The sequence below is a fragment of the Bombyx mandarina genome, chromosome 15 (assembly GCF_030267445.1).
Source record: "Bombyx mandarina strain Sakado chromosome 15, ASM3026744v2".
Classification (NCBI taxonomy): domain Eukaryota; kingdom Metazoa; phylum Arthropoda; class Insecta; order Lepidoptera; family Bombycidae; genus Bombyx; species Bombyx mandarina.
The window spans coordinates 6,823,347-6,845,082 of record NC_143221.1 but is presented as its reverse complement, the minus strand read 5'-3'; the positions used below and the strand labels follow the sequence as shown (position 1 = coordinate 6,845,082).

The 21,736-nt window shown below is 40.7% G+C and overlaps 1 protein-coding gene across 1 annotated transcript in view; it reads right to left on the bottom strand.

Moving 5' to 3' along the window:
- Window positions 1-21,736, bottom strand: part of AGPAT2 (1-acylglycerol-3-phosphate O-acyltransferase 2) — a 38,560-nt gene that overhangs the window by 1,111 nt on the left and 15,713 nt on the right. The window contains exons 4-6 of the mRNA XM_089732707.1: window positions 15,123-15,256; window positions 10,973-11,151; window positions 139-298 (exon numbers count right to left, since the gene is read on the bottom strand). Coding sequence (XP_089588833.1) covers window positions 139-298; window positions 10,973-11,151; window positions 15,123-15,256 — 473 coding nt within the window. The remainder of the gene's footprint in view (window positions 1-138; window positions 299-10,972; window positions 11,152-15,122; window positions 15,257-21,736) is intronic.

Sequence of the window (21,736 nt, the reverse complement as noted above, 5' to 3'; positions counted from 1 at the left end):
CGGGCGTTGAACTTGCGAGTCAGCTGTTTTATGTTGCTTTAAATATATTATATTATTATAGTGCTGTACAAGCAGCGTACCTACTTTTTTACACTCGTTCGACTGTTTTTTTTTTTATAAGATAATCATTTCCCTCACCTGAACCGAATCGATGGTCGTCCAAGAAGTGGTATTTAGAGACTACAACTGGTTGTATGGGAGCGCCTGCACTCATCGCCACGTGGAAAGCTCCTTTGCGGAACGGCAGGAGTTTGTCGCCTGAGTGTCTCGTGCCTTCAGGGAACAGCAATAACTTACGCTAAAAACACAATGTAGATTCGTATTCTTAATACACTTTACACCTAGTACATGAACACACAAAATAAAACTTCAAAATCAAGTTAGTAATGAGGACCTGATATTATATTGCAATTTAAGGTCACCAATTTTTTTATTTATTAGGTACCAGCTGACCCGGCAGACTTCGTAGTGCCTCAATCGATAAATAAAATACCTAAACTTTTGTATAAAATAAACTTAAAACAAACAAAAGGAACCGTCCGACGGAGGACACATCAAAGGAAAAACAAAATTGTTATTTTTATTTAATTCCGAGAATTTTCATATTTATCTACCTTTTAAACCTTCTCTGGACTTCCACAAACAATTCAAGACCAAAATTAGCCAAATCGATCAGGCCGTTCTCGAGTTTTAGCGAGACTAACGAACAGCAATTCATTTTTATATATATAGATACACTTTACACCCAGTAGAACCCTACAAGAACACGCCAAATAAAACTTCACAACACAACAAAATCAATTTAATAATGAGGACCTGATTATTATATTGCAAAATAAGATCACCAAAATTTATATTTATTATTATTGTACTTCTTATTTGACACGGAACACGAGTTCACGACTTATCTAGTACTGAATTAAGGAGCCCATAAGCTCGAAGTTACAATCGAGTTGCAATAACCGCTCTGCTAACTTACAAAATTGTAAATGGCTTCACAACAGAAAAGGTTGCATATTTTTTTTTAGAAAGCATCGCTTGTGTTCTTAAGTCCTTTCAATTTCACCAGGACAGGTGGACGGACATTACCAGGAGGGTTTTGCTAACGTTTGCTAACATTCGCTAACAGATGCCCAAGCGCTTCCGAAAGAGACATATTAGTACATCGCTAAGCAGCGAATGCATCTAGACCGGTTCAGAATCGTGAACTGCTGAGAAGATCCGGCGAGAAACTCAGTGGGCTGATGTCACGGGTTAGGTTTTACGTCGAGCTCTTCGAATAGTTCGGCTAGTATGGTTTTCAGGAGAAAGTGGGGCGGGTGGAAGTTTGAATAGTATCACCGTGCGGGTCGGTAACATGTCGTAAGTAACACCCGTAATTCTAGCAGGCTGCAGTGTTGGGAACAGGCTGCAGATATAAAATCTACTAATATTAAATTTTAGATTAAAATAAAAAGACATTTCCACCATAAAAAGGCGTTTCTGTTTGAAGGGCGGGGCAGCCGTTGAAATTATGGTGAGACCTTAGAACTCATATCTCAAGGTGCGTGGCGGCATTTACGTTTTAGATGTCTATGGGCTCCAGTAACCACTTAACACCAGGTGGGCTGTGAGCTCGTCCAACTATCTAAGCAATAAAAAACAAAATATTAATTAACAGTGCATATAAATTCTTAGAATAATTAATTTTAATTTGATGATAGCGTGTTAAATGAACCACGCATAAAAGTACCTTTGAAACAATTTATTCATTGCCGACAATAACAGCTTAATTAAACATAGCTAACTAACTGTTCAGAAATTTATCTGAATAAATTATTCGAGTAGGTTAAGTTATGACGCGTGTTATTGGTTTCGTATCAATTAGTATTTGCACACGATAGCAAAACGAGTAATTTATTATATCGATAACATAGACTTCCGTGTTTAAAAACACTAATCAGTTGCACGTGTACTGCTAATCACGTTCATAGCTAATTTCCTAATAAAGTATCTAGATAATGCGCTGGACTGATCAAGTTAAAATCCTTACCAAAACCCCACTTGACGAGTGCGTGCACCAAGCCTCAGTTTGCGAACTATGGAGAACAGCTATCAAGGCTTTAATAAACAAGGACTCCACATGACCACGACTGCTCTGCCAAATGCCGACTATGACTTACATAATTATGTATGCCAAACATTCTGACAAACGAAGTATCTATTCATACAGGTTACGTTGTTTTTTTTTTTCATTGATATATATACGAGCTCGAGACCTACTGGATATTAAGTGGATACCGGACCCCAATGAAATCACAACGTGATTGCCGTCAGACACTTTGGTACGTGTCGTCGAAATCTCAATTGTTTTGTTTAACTGGTGCCCCACCCTTAAAACCGACACGCACGCCTGTCTCATGGCAGAAATAGTCAGGTGGACGATACCTTCGCATATTACAATAGACCCGACCATAAATAATTACTATTCTAGTAGCCTCGAGGGGTTATTCTAGATTCGCCGAATTAGTAAGTGAGCTCACGGGGCTCAAACCTGATGAGGTTGCTAACAAGAATCCTAGCAAGAACCGTGATTCGCAGAATCTACCACCGGATCGGAACCGAGACCCACTGAGAAGATCCGGCGAGAAAATCAGTGGGCTGTATCTGTGGGTTAATTTACTCGCCGAGCCCTTCGTCGCAAGCGACGGGTTCGACGAGAACGATGACCTAAAATACGCACAATTCATATTCAATCCAGGGGACGTGGCAATTCAAACCCGCCGTCGCCCGAAACATATCTATAATAGATATAGACTATATATATAAATGTATAGATTATATAGTCGGAACGCCCCGGATCCACTCTCGGTGCTTTCAGGCACCACAAGCACCTGTCACCGTCCGAGCGAACTAACCCATAGACACAGCTTACTGAGTTATCCTCTCACCGGATCTTCTCAGTCGGTCGCTATTCAAAGCGACTTAATTGTGGCAAAATTAAAAAATGACACGCTATCTTTATTACCTTGGGAGGGGTTTATTTCGGTTTAATGAATGGAGCATTGGTAATGCGAGTATACCGATATCTTTTAATTATTTTTTTTTTTGGAAAGGAATCCGAGTACCGAGGGCAAGTATTTATAATCTAATGTACATATAGTATGTATTATAAATGTGAAAGTTTCTCTGTTTATTACTCAAACAGTTATTACAGTGGCTACTCCCATCTGAAACTGAAAGTATCAATCACATTAGGACCAAAATAAAACAATAAACGTACAGAAAAACACGTAGAAAACTTTTATCGTGGTAAATGACTAGACCCGGACAACGTTAAGTATATTTGCTATCAGAAATATGACAGTGTATTCGCTGGTTCATGATTTTACGTACCAACGGACTTAAACGGAAGATAATGATACAAGTAACTCTACTCGTATAACCCGAGAAAACGGAACGTGTTTAATTCGATCTAAATTGTAAATTTAACGCAGGCAAAACCGCGGGTGCCTCCTAGTATCGTATAATATACACTGGACATTGCGATTATCGCATAATTCTTACCAGGTGCAGATAATGTATGTGTTATCCTAAAATTTTATAATAATAATAGCTTACATAAAAACACGGACATTAGCGTTGGATCAAATAAAAACAGTAAATGAAATGTCGATCGCGAAACCAAAAATAGAATAAAATGCATACGTTCTTAAAAACAATATTAATTTGCTAAACTAAGCTTAAATGAGTCGACTATTATCAAAGCCGGCAATCTGACTTTTGGACAATTATTGGTAAATAAAAAAAACGAATTATTGACTTTGTATTCCATTGGCAGTCACAAAACTCTTCGGAACGACATCTTAGATAAATAACAGGTTAACTATTAACCTTCATTTAATGCAGGTTTTGAACCGTATTCTTTGAAGGAGACGATTATATTCAAATCAATCTGTATTGACATATCAATAACATTTTTTTGTCCAAATGCACAGATTGCCACCTTTGATAATAGACGACTCAAATATATTATTGTTTGTATAGCTTCAAGAAAACTGAACAAACAATCTAAACCGCTAATGGGCTAACAATAAGAACGTTGATTTTAAAATATTATGTCGTGCATACTTAACGTGACCATACGTCGCGCCTTGGGCGGGATTGTCCCGCTTTCAGGCTGTCCGTCTCGTTGTCCCCAACGAGAACAAAAATATCCCGCTTTCATTTATATCTGTTGTGCATGTGTTTATTAGAAACTTACCGAATACTTACTTATTGCAATTCCTTATTGTATTACAAAATACATACTAAAGTAACTCTAATTTTGCTGTAGAAAGTAGTTTTTTGTTGCGAAATTAATCATAAATATTAATTTAAGGGCAAGTTGATGTAAAAATTAAGATTTCAGTGAGGGTAAGATACTATAATAAATTATTTCAAGTCATTTTTTTAGGCCACATTTTTTTATTTTGCACTAAAATATTACATTTTACCCCCTACGTACCCTGCAGGCATATGTTTTTATTTATATACGAAATTCCGTAGGCGTCCCGCTTTGACACGAAAAAAAAGGTCACGTTATGCATACTGCATGCATGATTTATTTTCTGAAAGTCGATTTAACAAAAATTATAATAGTGTATAATAAATTTTGTCAATTTCTTGCATCTTATTATTGGCCGCCTCTAAGTGCGCAAGCAACAAACTTTTGTGAATTTTAAATCCTCGTTGAATTTTTATTTGATATAAATATTCGAACCAATTCGATACCCTTTTGATGTTTTTGGAACATGGACGGGTTGACGAGCTCTGGCCTACCAGATATTAAGTAATTACTGGAGCCAATAACCACAGAACGTGAGTGCCGCAACCCACCTTGAGACTTCAGGTCTATGACTCAAGAGCGTAAACACTGAAAACTTTTGTGGCGGGTAGCCATCATACAACGCAAGATAATTGACAGATGCCTGAATCTCGCTTACGACATTTTCAAGATAAAGCGCATATATACAAGTTCCGAACAACAACATTCGGACTCAATCACGATTCTGCAGGATAGCCGTCGGAGCGCCTTGGTTCCTTAGGAATGTGGATCTCCACGACGACCTGGAGCTCGACTCCCTTAGTAAGTATCTACAGTCGGCATCGCTGCGCCATTTTGAGAAGGCGGCACGACATGAGAACCCTCTCATCGTAGCCGCTGGAAATTACATACCCGACCCAGTAGACCGAATGGTAAACCGTCGACGTCGCCCAAAGCACGTCATTACGGATCCTCCTGATCCATTAACGGTGCTTTTAGGCACCACAAGCACCGGTCACCGTCCTCGTCGAACCCGTCGCTTGCGACGAAGGGTTCGACGAGTGAACTAACCCATAGACACAGCCCACTGAGTTTCTCGCCGGATCTTCTCAGTGGGTCGCGTTTCCGATCCGGTGGTAGATTCTGCGAAGCACTGCTCTTGCTAGGGTCAGTGTTAGCAACTCTCCGGTTGAGCCCCGCGAGCTCACCTACTAACGTTAGGGCGAAGCTGAAATAGCCTCTCAAGGCTATCAGCATAGGTAGGAAAAAAAAAAAAAAAAAAAAAAAAACATTCGGACCGTCAGTCTACCGAGCAATATCACCCGCACGGTGGAAGATCTTTCCTTTCCTCGTAAGCCTCCCCAAACTTTCATAACACCGTTGTAATGGTACAGTCAATGAAACAAAAAAGTTACATTACAAAGCGATTTAGATTCTACTGTTTTAGAATAAACACTTCTTACTAATTATTTCTAAAATAGAAAATTCGTGTCTTCCAGTCTGTAGGATGCGGTTGCAGTTAATTAAATGCAATTGAGGCGCCGTCTCATGTTTCAAAGTAGGCGGTTCACGTTGTTATGTCTAACTTATCTCTGGACAACCTAAACGATCTCAAATATTAATCATACATACTGTTTTATATTCATTCCTAATATTTTTTTAATGGGAATTCATTTAAGTAATTAATTTATTAGTTTATATTGGATAATATTTATTTCAACATTTCAAATTGCGTCAATTGATTCTAAAGTATTCTCGTAACTATGCGAGCATTTTATCAAAATATCACTTTCAAAATAAAAAATAATTCCACTTTATATACAAACATTTTAAAGTCGTCGTGGCCTAAAAGATAAGGCGACGGGTGCATTAATATCGAGCGATTACGATTAAATACTATGTACTTAACATACATAATATGTTCACGAATTACTCTTTACTGGTGGTAGGACCTCTTATGAGTCCGCGCGGGTGGGTACCACCGCCCTGCCTATTTCTGCCGTGAAGCAGTAATGCGTTTCGGTTTGAAGGGTGGGGCAGCCGTCGTTACTTTACTTGAGACCTTAGAACTTGTATCTCAAGGTGGGTGGCGCATTTACGTTGTGGATGTCTATGGGCTCCAGTAACCACTTAACACCAGGTGGGCTGTGAGCTAGTCCACCCATGTTAGCAATAAAAAAAATAAAAAAAACTTGTTTGTTTGTGTGGTGTTATTTTGATATTATTATCATGAAAAAAAACCCAGAAAAACGAATAAATTGTGATATTTTTTTTTCTTTTGGTATTTGAAAATCTAAATTTTAGTTTCAACGTTTATAATAATAAAATACAAACCATAGAACCAAAAACGAATGAAGTAAAAGAAACACGAAAAGAAGAAACATAAAAATTCCCTCCCTATGGAACGTTTCAATGGACGTATGTAGGTACAACTGGAGATATCACAACCGTTTACTACTACTTTACAAGTAGAAAAAAGTCCCTAATCGCGAGTAAACTCCAGAGCGCAGCGCTAACCCTCGGAGAGTGGTTCAGAAAATGGCGCATAGACTTCAACCCAGCGAAAAGCACAGCAGTTATTTCAAAGAGGAAACTCACCGCTTATTTCCTCCCACATTAGGAGGAGAAATATCACCCCACCGATGACCCTCTTCGGCCAACCTATACCCTGGGCCAGGAAAGTCAAGTACCTGGGTGTCACCCTGGATGCATCCATGACATTCCGCCCGCATATAAAAACAGTCCGCGACCGTGCCGCATTTATTCTGTGCAGACTCTATCCCATGATCTGTAAGCGGAGTAAAATGTCCCTTCGGAACAAGATGACACTTTACAAAACTTGCATAAGGCCCGTCATGACTTACGCGACTGTGGTGTTCGCTCACGCGGCCCGCACATACATAGACACCCTCCAATTCCTACAATCCCGCTTTTGCAGGTTAGCCGTTGGGGCTCCGTGGTTCGTGAGGAACGTTGACCTACACGACGACCAGGGCCTCGAATCAGCGTCGGAACGGTACTTCGATAAAGCTATGCGTCATGATAATCGCCTTATCGTTGCCGCCGCTGACTACTCCCCGAATCCTGATCATGCAGGAGCCAGTCACCATCGACGCCCTAGATTAGTAGATTCATTCGCGAAGCAATTGCTCTTGAGTTGTTAGGTCTCCTTTGGAGGCGCTCGGGCAGTTGTTAGCAAATCCCACCCCTCCTGGCTGAGCCTTTTCTCGCCCACATGTCCTGGTGTAACTGGAAAGACCTCCAGGCAACCAGTAATCTTTCAATCATAAAAAAAAACTGGAGATATATAAAATATATAATGTATATAAAGAGGATTGACGTCAGGTAGGCGGCCAGTCGTAAAACTCATGCCAAATCCCGATGCAGCATGATATTATGACGACATATTCCAGTCACCGTCCTCGCCGAACCCGTCGCTTGCGACGAAGAGCTCGACGAGTGAATTAACCCATAGCCACAGTCCATTGAGTTTCTCGCTGGATCTTCTCAGTGGGTCGCGTTTCCGATCCGGTGGTAGATTCTGCGAAGCACTGCTCTTGCTAGGGCCAGTGTTAGCAACACTCCTGGTTTGTGCCCCGTGAGCTCACCTACACGTCAAGGAGAAGCTGAAATAGCTTCTCAAGGCTATCAGCATAGGTAGGAAAAGAAAAGAAGTAAAAAACGACATGTTGCACCTACCCCACATAATATGGGATAAGGGTAAGAACAAGAAGAAGAACTTGTTTGTTATAATATATGTACAACAAAATCACTAATAAACTGGACAAAATCAAGCCAGCACAATATGACTCCTACACATATAAATCCACGAAGTACATACATATACACCGCCAGCTGAATTTATATGTTTTAATGTTTATAAATATTCATTACAAACAAGTAGGTAATTCAGAAATTAATATATAATATAAAACTTGTAAATTACTCATTTACATTCAAATTAAACTTCTGTTTTTCGCACGCTATTAAAGTTACATGCATACATTAATTTGCAGAATATTAATTTAAAATAAATACCGACCTACACTTTAGATAAATAGACAATAGATAAGCTCACGCATAATAACCTCAAAGGTGATATAAAAAATCATATAGTACTAAATAAGTAGTATTGTGTATGTGTATAAATAATACGTAGGTAAATCAGTGAATCTCTGTTTGTTTACCATTGTTATGGTGATCTAAGAGTTCGACTACTCGAATTTATTTAACAATATTTTCATTTAAAGTCTCTCGGAACTGTGTTAAAATGTCTATACCTACTGATTAACATGTCGTTCGCCCCCAGAGCTAGAAAATACTTCCTGCTCTATATTATAACACATCATTACTATCTAAATTAATTTAGTTGCTTAACCCCAGATGAAGCGCTCAAATCACGATAGCTCAAAATGGAAAACAAAAGTTTTTTTTAATGCTTAGTTGAGTTGACGAGCTCACAGCCCACCTGGTGTTAAGTGGTTACTGGAGCCCATAGACATCTACAACGTAAATGCGCCACCCGCCTTGGGATATAAGTTCTAAGGTCTCAGTACAGTTACAACGGCTGCCCCATCCTTCAAACGGAAACGCATCACTGCTTCACGGCAGAAATAGGCAGGGCGGTGGTACCTACCCGTGCGGACTCACAAGAGGTCCTACCACCAGTAAAAAACGTTTGACCTAATTATCGGATAAGAAATAGTTGAGAACACCTTACCACCAAAAAATTTAAATAGTGAACGTACAATGTAAACTCTTTGATATAATAAACAATTTTGAAAACTGTTCAGCAAACAAATCAAATCAGCCCCAACATATTTAAGGTTAACGGTGTCTGCATTATCTAAACTGTGGCCTATTGTTTGTGATTAGCTCATACATCCACAAGACAAGGCGTCACGTAGTCTCAACGATACTTATATCAATGTTGGAACAAGCCATATCCGACACAAGGACTTGTTGTTATAAGAGCCAACACGTTGGTTAAACACGGGGAAAATACGTTGGCAGAATAAAATAGTTTAATTTACTGCGATTAGTGAACTTGACACTGTTATTGAAGGTAAAAAGAAGGTAATTGATATAATGAAAAATAAGTCGTGGACCACACGCGATGATAAGTTTCATGGTGTTTCTTTGCTACAAAGGTATGAAATAAAGAAGATAGCCCGAAATATATTATGATAGTGTGATTATTTACTTTCACTTTGAAAGTCTCTTAAGTATAAATTTTGCTAAGTATATAACGACGCTTGAAAGGCAAACGTGACTAAGCGGCAATGCGTGAACTTTACAGTAGACTAATTTAAAGTTGAAATACCTGAAAAAAAAAATATTTTAACGAATCTAGTTGTAGGATTGAAATTATTTTAATAGACCTAGAAATATAAATTTTTTGCGCATCGAATATTGTCGCTTAGTCACGTTTGCCTTTCAAACGTCGTAAGAGAGTATAATCATTAGTAGGGCATATTTTGCACTTGTACAGAATAGGTACCATCTTTTTCCTATTTTCTATTATCTGTCTCTATATCTTCTATTCTATTCTATTCACACAATTGACACTTCCATGGACTACATTGCGATATGTAGGTATAACATTTTTAAAATAGATAGTAAGTAGCTTTAGGGACATTTTTTGCGATCTCATAGTAATTTGAAAGAAAACAAATCTTAACTGAAAACAACGTATCGATAGATCACAAAGGAATCTTATGTTATCAATTGTTGATTGAACGGAATTTATGTGTGTAAAAAAAATATATTTGACAAAATGGAACACAGGCCCAGCGCAAATGTTTAAAAATCTTTAATGTTTAATACTTCTGTTACTTTCTTTTACGATTATAGTAACAGCTAGTAGGTATAGATGAGTAATATACATTTACTCTGAAACTCGTGAATCAAATTCCGTATTCTTATCACAATTACATTGGAATTATGATATCTTATTTTTTATATCACTGAACGTATGAATATTTTGACTGTAATCGGTCTGTGAACTTTATTAAGAACTTGATCTCAATGGATATAAATTTAAACTGCTTTTAGCGAATAATGACGCGTTTTTTTTTCTTCCTACCTACTCTAGTAACCTCGAGGGGTTATTCTATTATAGATTCGTCGAATTAGTAGATGAGCTCACGGGGCTCAAACCTAATGACCGTTTTTATTGATAAATATATGAAATTTGTATGTGGCTTTGCTTGATCGTATTTTGTGAGTTCACGCGTAGTTTATCAAGTCGATGTTATAAATAAAAATTGAATAGAAGTTGACAACGAAAAATAGACATGCTTTAACAAAAACCGACTTCAAATAGAAAAAAAAAAAGATATTCCAAAACAAATTAATATACCTACACTAAAAACAATAATCATCGATTGACATGATATTGAGTTATTGAGTTATTTATCTATTTGTCGCGCAAGTACTTAATCCAAATTTAAGACTTATATGGCTCATGGTTACCATTATCAGAACTGAATTAAATTATAATGGGACCACACGGGAAGCGTCAGCTTTCTAATAAAAAAAGAACATCAACATCGATTCACCCAGTCAAATGTTATGAGGTAACAAACATAAAAAAAAAACATACAGTCGAATTGAGAAACTCCTCGTTTTTTGAAGTCGGTTAAAAATACAATTTAATTAGCCATCATAATGTTAAAAGAAACTGACCTTGTGAACTTTGATTGCTTCAGCTTGTTTGTTCAGAGCGTTACGGGCAGACTGGGCTCCTCTGTCGATGAATACCGTACCCCACAGCCAAGTAGCTGTTCCGAAGGGCACCAGGTATTGAAGAGAACGCTTTGCGACGACAGTACAACGCGCCATAAGTGGCCAGATCACAGCCAGCACTAGAAAAAAGTCAGAGCAGCGAATAAAAATTTCAGTGATCCAATCTGGTAACATAATTAGACATCGTCTGTTCTATAGGTATATCCGTAATCGGTTTGTTATGATCCACACTTTAGCTCATAGCTAATAGGGATTTTAAAGAGCAAATCTTATGAAATTGTTAACAATGAAAATGGATAGTCAACGCCATTTATTACTTCGCAAAGATTGTGCCAGGCTTGAACTTGTTGGCGAACAGGCTGTTATTGTTTAGTTGATAGTGTCATGTTTCGAAAACCGTTAATTTCTAGCCATCACCTTTTTGGAATTAGAACAAAGATTAACTAATAGGTCGTGTTACCAATGACCGTAATGTAACTAATCTAAATACTGGCAATTGTTTTTAGTCCTAAATTCAAATTCTTTTTAAACAAAGTTCAGTTTCGTAATTAATTTAGAAATTCTTTTATTTTTTCGTTACCTACTTGATTTTCTTTAAATACGCAATCCTTTCTACGTAGCACCAGCGCAGCAGGTGCAGCTAGATAAATCATTTCAACTAATCATGTTGTTGGGCCCTCTATTAAACCAATAAAGTTACGGCACTACAAAACTAATGAAAAGCATTGGTTTTTTTAATGTATAACGTTCTGGAAAATTCATATAAAGAACGAGTAGCGTAGATGACTGAAAACTTTGCTCCGGTGGCGGGTGATGCGACGGTGATACATCTCATTATTACTAATCGAAGCATTGTTAAATACGTTATTTTCCGAAAATATACAGAAACAATGAACAATCTAGTAGAACTTTGATTCACCCAATACAATGGACTATTTACTACGGCTCCCATTACATATTTAAATTAATTTACTTCTGTGCTACTTAGAAAAAATGTTCACCGATTTCTAACCGGTAAACGCACAAAGTTAACTTAAAGTCTGATTCTCTGAAAATCTTCAGAGATCCAGAAACTAAGAGGAGGTAAATAATCTGAATCGCATTTACAAAAAAAATAAAAACAAGAAATCGCGCACAAGCTCCCAACATATTATACATGTATAATATAATTCCAGACCGACCTTTTCTTTGCATTACAAAAACGAAGAACAATTTCTTTCTAGAAACCGGTGACCTGATGATATGAGTAATTTAGTCTAATAATGTTTGTTGTTTTTGTTCTCAAATTGACAATCTCCTATGTCTGCTGCATGTAAAATAAACCAGTATATTGTAAAGACAAAGTCTGTGAAGCGTAAAATTACATATACTTCTTATCTCGTATATAAACGATATGTATTTTACTTATTTACAATCACAAAATTTAAGCGAATAAAAATGCGGTACGCTCTTGCCAGCTATTGCTAATTTAGTTTTGTATTTAATCGGCAAATGACACAATCGATCATATTAGGCCATTTTATGCATACACTATTTATACAGGGTGAGTTAAGGTTAGGTTAATCAACACAGAAATACTAACTAGGTATTAAGTTTAGAAACATCATTTTGCCAATATGTATTAAAATTTTTTCAATGCAAAGAGTTTACGAGACGGGAGAATGAGGTCACAGGCTAGAACTGTACCCCCTATCTGTTACGGTGAGTGCCGTAAAAGCAACTAAGAGATTTCCCAGAGAACAAATAGGGATGTTCTCTCACTGGTAATAGGACTGTAAATCGAGTAGGCCACGAAGTCATACTGCCACGAAGCAGTCAAACATTTCGGTGTTATTGCTGCTTTTTTCTTATTGGTTAGTTTTGAGTCCACAGACATCACAACTTGAGTACCAGCCTCCACATTTAGACATAAAGTCGAAGTCTCAATTAAATTGTATTACGACTATGTTATCCTCTAACCGGAACGCAGGAAATCCAGTAAAGCATTATACGCAATGTATCAACTTGAAACTATGTGGACGCGCGGAATCTACGCTCTATAGGAAACGTCGAGATATCTGCCAGCAGCGTGTAGTTACAAGAAAACATTAAATTAATAAACATAACAACAAACATAATAAACATTAAATAAATAACACGGATATGTATGTACCCACCCGTGCTTAGTAAATTAATAATATATTCGGCCGCAATAGTGAGTTACTCCTGTTTCGACTTCCCCCTTAGTTGCTAAACCCTGTATTACCTACATACAAGTTCATTTCGGACTATTTTTAATCTCGGCAAATATCGAATAGCAAATACACTAATAAATTTTTTATCTTAGCTTTGTGATACGCTATGTATACTCAGTAAATAAACTCGATAAAGAATAAACAAGATAAGTACGAAAATCATATATGTATTTTAAAGCGTTATCGATCGTAACGTATAGAAATGAAAACTCCGTGTGTTTATTCTAAGAAATACATAGTAAAGAAACAAGACTTGTACCAATTAAGTTAAGAGATTTGGTTTTTGAAACGGATACAAAAAGTTCGAGGCAAGTGCGCAGTACATTTTTGACCTTTGGACATCTATACATATAAATAAAATTGGAGTGTCTGTTTGTAATATTGAAATAGCCTCTTTTTACTACATGCATATGAATATATATACGGTACATACGCCAAAATAACTTTTTTTACAATTTTTGTCTGTCTGTCTGTTTGTTCCGGCTAATCTCTGGAACGGCTGAACCAATTTTGACGGGATTTTCACTGATAGGTAGCTGATGATATAAGGAATAACTTAGGCTACTTTTTTTAGACTAGCTTCGCCCCGCGGCGTCACCCTCAGTTATTGTCGTACCGCGCGCAACATGGCGGGACTAGCTTATCAATAATAAAATTTAATGTTTCCGAAGCGAAGCGAGGGCGGGTCGCTAGTTGTAAATAGAAACGAAAAGAATGCTTAGCTCAAGTACTGTAAACAGCGCACGCCTTTACTGACCTCAAGTATCCAATTTAAACAGGAAACATGATATTTTAGTTTAGCATAGCTTTAAAAGGAAAGGGAAGGTAGTTTATAGTTTTAGTTTTGCTATAAGATAACAGACTAGGTAGAATATGAATTAGTGGGAATTTTAGTTTCCTACTCTTTTCCTTATTGGTATTTGTAAGTCTTACTTTAAATATTCATAATAATGAAATGTAAATGATTGAACCAAACAAAAACGGATGAAGTAAAAAAAAGAAAGACGAAATAGAAAAAGTCGCTTCCCTTTGGCACGTTACAATGGATATATGAATATACTTATGTACAATCCAAAAAGGGTTGACTTCAAGGCAGGCGGCCGGTCGTAAAACTCATGCCAAACCCCTATGCAGCACGTTAAGAAGTCATGCCGCGCCAACCCCACATCATTTGGGATATGGGCACGATGGTGGATGGCTATTACTGGTGGTATTACTGGTGGTCTTGTGAGTCCGCACGTTTAGGTACCACCACCCTGCCTATTTCTGCCGTGAAGCAGTAATGCGTTTCGGTGTAAACAGTGAGGCAGCCGTTGTACTGTTACAAGTGAAAACTTAAAACCCGTCTCATAGTGGGTGGTGACATTTACGTTGTAGAAGTCAATGGGCTTCGGTTACCACCCAACACCAGGTGGGCCGGGAGCTCGTTCACGCATATAAGCAATAAATAAAAAATAAAAACAAACGTGTGGCACTCGGGAACTGCCGCAGTAAAGCTATTGCATAGCATTTTTATCAACTTATGCAATTATAATTAGACAATGATAATTTAATATTAAAACAATAATAAAACAAGACCACGCTATATTAAACATGAATAAAAGCAAAACCTTAACTGTCCCCTTCACACTCATAAGCTAGACCGCACGAGAGAGAGATGGGCAGACTTTTCATGATGCGCATGCAGTGTGACGTCACGCCACGCGCTTATTCACCAACACTACACAAGCGCAACGTGTGAATGTGTTGAACGCGAGCTACATGATAGGCGGAGTGAGGGGTGTAAGGTTTTTTTTGTTACGGAATTTCAAAACTGTGCAATAGCTTAAAAATTGAGAAGACTGTAGAATACGTACCATACAAATCCAATGCGCTCTGATGATTGAGCAGTATGACAGCTCCACGTGAGTTGTCCACATTCTCTAGACCCCGAACTTCCCAACGGATACCCAACATTCGCGCTGACAGTCGTAACAGCGCCGCCGGTATCCTACAAAAATAAATCAAATTATAATCGTGTGTTCAGAACCAATTATATGTGTATATATAACGCGATAATGTGGCATCGAACTACCCAGATTCATCTGACGTCAACATTATAATGTCCTTTGTAAATAACTTCAACGTATCTGTATATGTATCCGTTACAATATCACTACATAGTATAAAATAAAGTCGCTTTCTCTGTCCCTATGTATACTTAAATCTTTAAAACTACGCAACGGATTTTGATGCGGTTTTTTTTAAATAGATAGAATGATTGAAGAGGAAATTATATGCATAATAACATCCATTAAATAGTGGGAAAATACTGTTATTTTTGAGGTTTCTAATGTGATGTCGTAAATAATCAATAATAAAATTTCATGTTTCCGAAGCGAAGCGAGGGCGGGTCGCTAGTAATGATGATAAACAAGAATAGCAAAGGAAAATAAGGGCAAATTGGGGAATATACAAACATATACCACGTGCATCCAGTGATGGATTTACGCCTAGGCCTGTGAGGCCGGGGCCTAAGGCGACATTATTTGAGGAGAGGCAAAATTTTTGAAATTCCAAAATTTCAGAGACGATATAAAATGAAAAGAAAGCCGCCTTCGAAAATGAGATCCGAGTAATTTTTATAAAAAAATATATAAAGTTATTTTAACTTTTAAAATAAAATTGTTTGATCAAAATTAATAAAATTTATTCTAATTTTAAGGTCGACGCGACAAACAGGGCCTAGAGCGGCATCAAGCAATTTATATTACAAGGTAACGCGATTATAATGATTTTGTTTCGAACGGTACGATGTAAACTATGTATGTACCTACAATGGAAATGATTGCGGAAGCGGACAACGTTATTTTATCTGATCTACCGTCATCCACAACATAGACTATTCAGACCGAGGATCATAGTTGTAACTAGATCTACCACTTTTAAATTCAATAACGCAGTAACCAAACTTACTTACAAGGTTAAATAATATAATCTATCGCGACGACTATACTTGACGTGATTCGTTTTTCTTGAAATTTCAGTGTTACTTAGAATTCATTGCATAATTACCATATTACGTCAATTATTTTACTATCGAAGTGAAACTATATTTATCAGTATGCAACAATAGTGGTTGAAATTCTTCAAAATAAATATCGAACTACCCCCAAATAAGATAAATAATACATCATGCAGTTCTAATATTTTTTACTATTTATTGCTTAGATGGGTGGACGAGCTCACAGCCCACCTATTGTTAAGTGGTTACTGGAGCCCATAGACATCCACAACGTAAATGCGCCACCCACCTTGAAATATAAGTTCTAAGGTCTCAAGTATAGTTACAGCGGCTGCCCCACCCTTCAAACCGAAACGCATTACTGCTTCACGGCAGAAAGAGACAGGGTGGTGGTACCCACCCGCGTGGACTCACAAGAGGTCCTACCACCAGTAAACTCATTTTTAAAACTTAACTAAAATTATTAACTAATAACATTAGATAAAATATCACCTACTTTATATTTATGACTTTAATAAGAATCGATTTTATTTAAAGATCCTTATACGAAAAATTCATGTGTAGTAAAATGGAACCTTTACAAAAGCGTTATGTTTGGGGGGTTGAATGCTTCCCGCTTCCGTAGGTTTAACCCGCGATTCCCTACAAGTAACCCCTGGGTGGTGCAAAACGGGAGCCGAAAACGTAACCGGTGGTAGGACCTAGTCCGACTGGCTGGCGACCACCCTCCAACTAGAGTCCGTCGCCAAATAGCCTAGCTGTGTTCCGGCGTGTGGGTTGGAGAGCCAGTTTTATTCCTTCCCTTTCCTCTTCCTTGTTGGAGGTGAATCTTGATGATACCTGGAACATGCGGAGCAAACGTGTGTGCGAGCTTGCGGGACGTGATTGTTTGACGGGGGTATAGGGAGACCCAGTGAAACGGTGTTCGCCGCCGCCCGCCGGTCAGTAGGGGACCTGAACCCGGGTGTCACTACTAAACTCCGCCCCGGGAAGCTGTCCCGCCAACCGGTGTAAAATCCTGTCGTGCGGTCGTCGTGCCGGAGTCGGAGACCGGAGTGGATCCCGGCGATCGCACGCAGGGTGGACTGGGGGCCCTTCCATGCCCTGCGTCGGTCTCTCACGCAACCCGTGATCGACCACACGCTATGTTCCGCGCTTTATTCAGGTGTTGTCATGATTTCACTTCGAACATCCTACCTCACCCTATCCCACTCTCCAAAAAACAACAAAAATGAAAATCATAAACAGAAAAAGGGTTATATCGGCGATCCCCTACTCCACATTTAATGTGGATTTCAGCAATGTCAGGGGCCTACATAGCAACCTTGACGCCGTACACCACCATCTTGAGACGGCGCAGCCTGCCCTACTGTTTCTGACGGAGACGCAGATATCAACTCCGGATGATACCTCGTATCTTGAATACCCCGGCTACGTATTGGAGCACAACTTCCTGCGTAAAGCCGGGGTGTGTGTATTCGTTCGGGCTGATGTCTGTTGTCGCCGTCTACGAGGCCTTGAACAACGGGACCTATCCCTCTTGTGGCTGCGCGTGGATCACGGGGGTTGTACCCGAATCTACGCCTGCCTGTACAGGTCCCACAGCAGTGATGCAGGTTCAGCTCTGATTGAGCATGTGCAAGAGGGGACTAACCGCGTGCTTGAGCAGTACCCATCTGCGGAGGTGGTGGTCCTTGGAGACTTCAACGCTCACCACCAAGAGTGGTTGGGGTCCAGAACCACTGACCTCCCGGGTCGGACTGCCTACGATTTCGCCTTGGCCTACGGCTTCTCCCAGCTGGTGACACAGCCCACCCGTGTCCCAGATATCGAGGGGCACGAACCTTCTCTGTTGGACCTTCTGCTGACCACGGATCCGGCCGGATACAGTGTGGTGGTCGACGCTCCACTTGGATCGTCTGATCACTGCCTTATCCGTGCTGCTGTACCACTCTCTCGTCCGGGTCGTCGAACGACGACCGGGTATCGAAGAGTTTGGAAGTATATGTCAGCAGATTGGGATGGATTGCGTGAATTTTACGCATCCTACCCATGGGGGCGGTTCTGCTTTTCCTCTGCTGATCCTGATGTCTGTGCGGACCGTCTTAAAGACGTGGTGCTCCAGGGGATGGAATTGTTTATTCCCTCCTCTGAGGTGCCCGTTGGGGGTCGCAGTAGACCCTGGTATAACAATGCCAGCAGGGATGCTGCACACCTCAAGCGGTCCGCATACGTGGCATGGGATAATGCCAGGAGACGTCAGGATCCTAACATCTCAGAGGAAAGGCGGAAATATAACGCTGCTCCCAGGTCCTACAAGAAGGTTATTGCCAAGGCGAAGTCGGAGCATGTTGCTAGAGTTGGCGAGCGACTAAATAGCTATCCCTCTGGGAGCCGTGCTTTTTGGTCGCTCGCCAAAGCTGCAGAAGGAAACTTTTGCAGGTCTAGTCTCCCACCACTGCGCAAGTCCGATGACAGTTTGGCCCATAGTGCGAAAGAGAAGGCTGACCTTCTGGTCAAACTCTTTGCCTCGAACTCGACCGTGGACGACGGGGGTGCTACACCACCGAACATCCCCCGGTGTGATAGCTCCCTGCCTGAGATCTGCTTCACGCAGTGTGCAGTCAGGCGGGAGCTCCGACTCCTGGACGTCCATAAGTCGAGTGGGCCAGACGGCATCCCTGCAGTGGTTCTGAAAACGTGCGCCCCTGAGCTGACGCCTGCGCTAACGCGTTTGTATCGCCTCTCTTATTGCACTAACAGGGTTCCGTCTTCATGGAAGACCGCCCACGTCCACCCTATCCCCAAGAAGGGTGACCGGTCGGACCCATCGAGTTATAGGCCTATCGCGATAACTTCCTTGCTTTCCAAGGTGATGGAGCGAATAATAAATATACAACTCCTGAAGTATCTGGAGGATCGCCAGCTGATCAGTGACCGACAGTACGGTTTCCGTCACGGTCGCTCAGCTGGCGATCTTCTTGTATACCTTACTCACAGGTGGGCTGAAGCCTTGGAGAGCAAGGGCGAGGCTCTTGCTGTGAGCCTTGATATCGCGAAGGCCTTCGACAGGGTCTGGCATAGGGCACTTCTATCGAAGTTACCATCTTACGGAATCCCCGAGAGTCTCTGCAAGTGGATCGCTAGCTTTTTGGATGGGCGGAGCATCACTGTCGTTGTAGACGGTGACTGCTCTGATACCATGACCATTAACGCTGGCGTTCCACAAGGTTCGGTGCTCTCCCCCACGCTTTTCATCCTGTATATCAATGACATGCTGTCTATTGATGGCATGCATTGCTATGCGGATGACGGCACGGGGGATGCGCGATATATCGGCCATCAGAGTCTCTCTCGGAGCGTGGTGCAAGAGAGACGATCAAAACTTGTGTCTGAAGTGGAGAACTCTCTGGGGCGAGTCTCCGAATGGGGTGAATTGAACCAAGTTCAAAGACACAAGTTTGCGCGTTCACTGCGAAGAAGGACCCCTTTGTCATGGCGCCGCAATTCCAAGGAGTATCCCTGCAAGCTTCCGGGAGTATCGGGATACTTGGGGTCGACATTTCGAGCGATGTCCAATTTCGGAGTCATTTGGAAGGCAAAGCCAAGTTGGCGTCCAAAATGCTGGGAGTCCTCAACAGAGCGAAGCGGTACTTCACGCCTGGACAAAGACTTTTGCTCTATAAAGCACAAGTCCGGCCTCGCGTGGAGTACTGCTCCCATCTCTGGGCCGGGGCTCCCAAATACCAGCTTCTTCCATTTGACTCCATACAGAAGAGAGCCGTTCGGATTGTCGATAATCCCATTCTCACGGATCGCTTGGAGCCTCTGGGTCTGCGGAGGGACTTCGGGTCCCTCTGTATTTTGTACCGCATGTTCCATGGGGAGTGCTCTGAGGAATTGTTCGAGATGATACCAACGTCTCGTTTTTACCATCGCACCGCCCGCCACCGGAGTAGAGTTCATCCATACTACCTGGAGCCACTGCGGTCATCCACAGTGCGTTTCCAGAGGTCTTTTTTGCCACGTACCATCCGGCTATGGAATGAGCTCCCCTCCACGGTGTTTCCCGAACGCTATGACATGTCCTTCTTCAAACGAGGCTTGTGGAGAGTATTAAGCAGTAGGCAGCGGCTTGGCTCTGCTCCTGGCATTGCTGAAGTCCATGGGCGACGGTAACCACTTACCATCAGGTGGGCCGTACGCTCGTCTGCCTACAAAGGCAATAAAAAAAATAAAAATAAAAAAAAATGTTTTTCAATAAAAATGAATTAGAATTAAAATAAATAACCGATTTTATCATAAAATATAAGATATGTTTTGAGTATTATGCCGGTTGCGTTTATTATCTGAACTTTTTTTTTGTGTCATTATTTGTCTATACATACAACAATAAAGAAAAAGACTTTTCCATTACATATTGCAAATCGACTTTAATGTCCGGTACACAGAATATACGAAGACACGTCGTGGGTAGTACGCACAATACGGAGACGGTATCATTTAAATGAACCCTCCCCAATAAACCTAAAATTTAACTACTGTGTCCAGAGAACGTAGTCCAGACAGCCAAGTCTTTATTATCGTGAGGCCAAAGAGTAATGTAATAACGTGAAGTTATGTTAGTTAGTAATATGGAGTAAATTCACTGAGATTTCAACGGATTTTTTCAGCTTCATAATATTATTCATACCGTCGATTACTGTAGACTTTACCCTAATAACGGCTCCAACAATAGAGTGCACAATATAAAATCGAGCACACTTTCTCTCGCAGTATCTCTTGATCTGTAATACGAACATACCACACCCAAATCAAAGCTGCACTTATTTTCTTTGTGTACTCTATCTATTATGAACAACAGGCTGATAGATGCGGTTTTTAAATTCGAAAGTACTCCTCTTAGTTCTAGTCTTAGGAAAGTAACAACCTTATTTTAGACATAAGTAGCGACGAGGTAAAACTTCCTAATAAAGTAGTTAGGCAGAGGATCTGGTAGCCCCTTTTATGTTATGTAGTTACAAAACTAGGTGACGCACCGTCTCTATACAGGGGTGGTGCGATCAATGGCCTTATACGGGGCGCCCGTGTAGGGCCAGTCCCTGGCCGTGGGGGTAGCGAAGCTGCTGCATCGGCCGCAACGCACCATCACGGTCAGGGTCATCCGCGGCTATCGCACCATCTCCTTCGAGGCGGCGTGTGTACTGGCTGGGACGCCGCCTTGGGTTCTCGAAGCCGAGGCGCTCGCCGCTGACTATCAGTGGCGGGCTGACCTTCGTGCCCGGGGCGTGGGACGTCCCAGCCCCAGTATGGTCAGAGCGCGGATGGCCCAATCTCGGCGGTCCGTGCTGGAATCATGGTCCAGACGGCTGGCCGATCCTTCGGCTGGTCGTAGGACCGCCGAGGCGATTCGCCCGGTTCTTGTGAATTGGGTGAATCGTGACAGAGGACGCCTCGCTTTCCGGC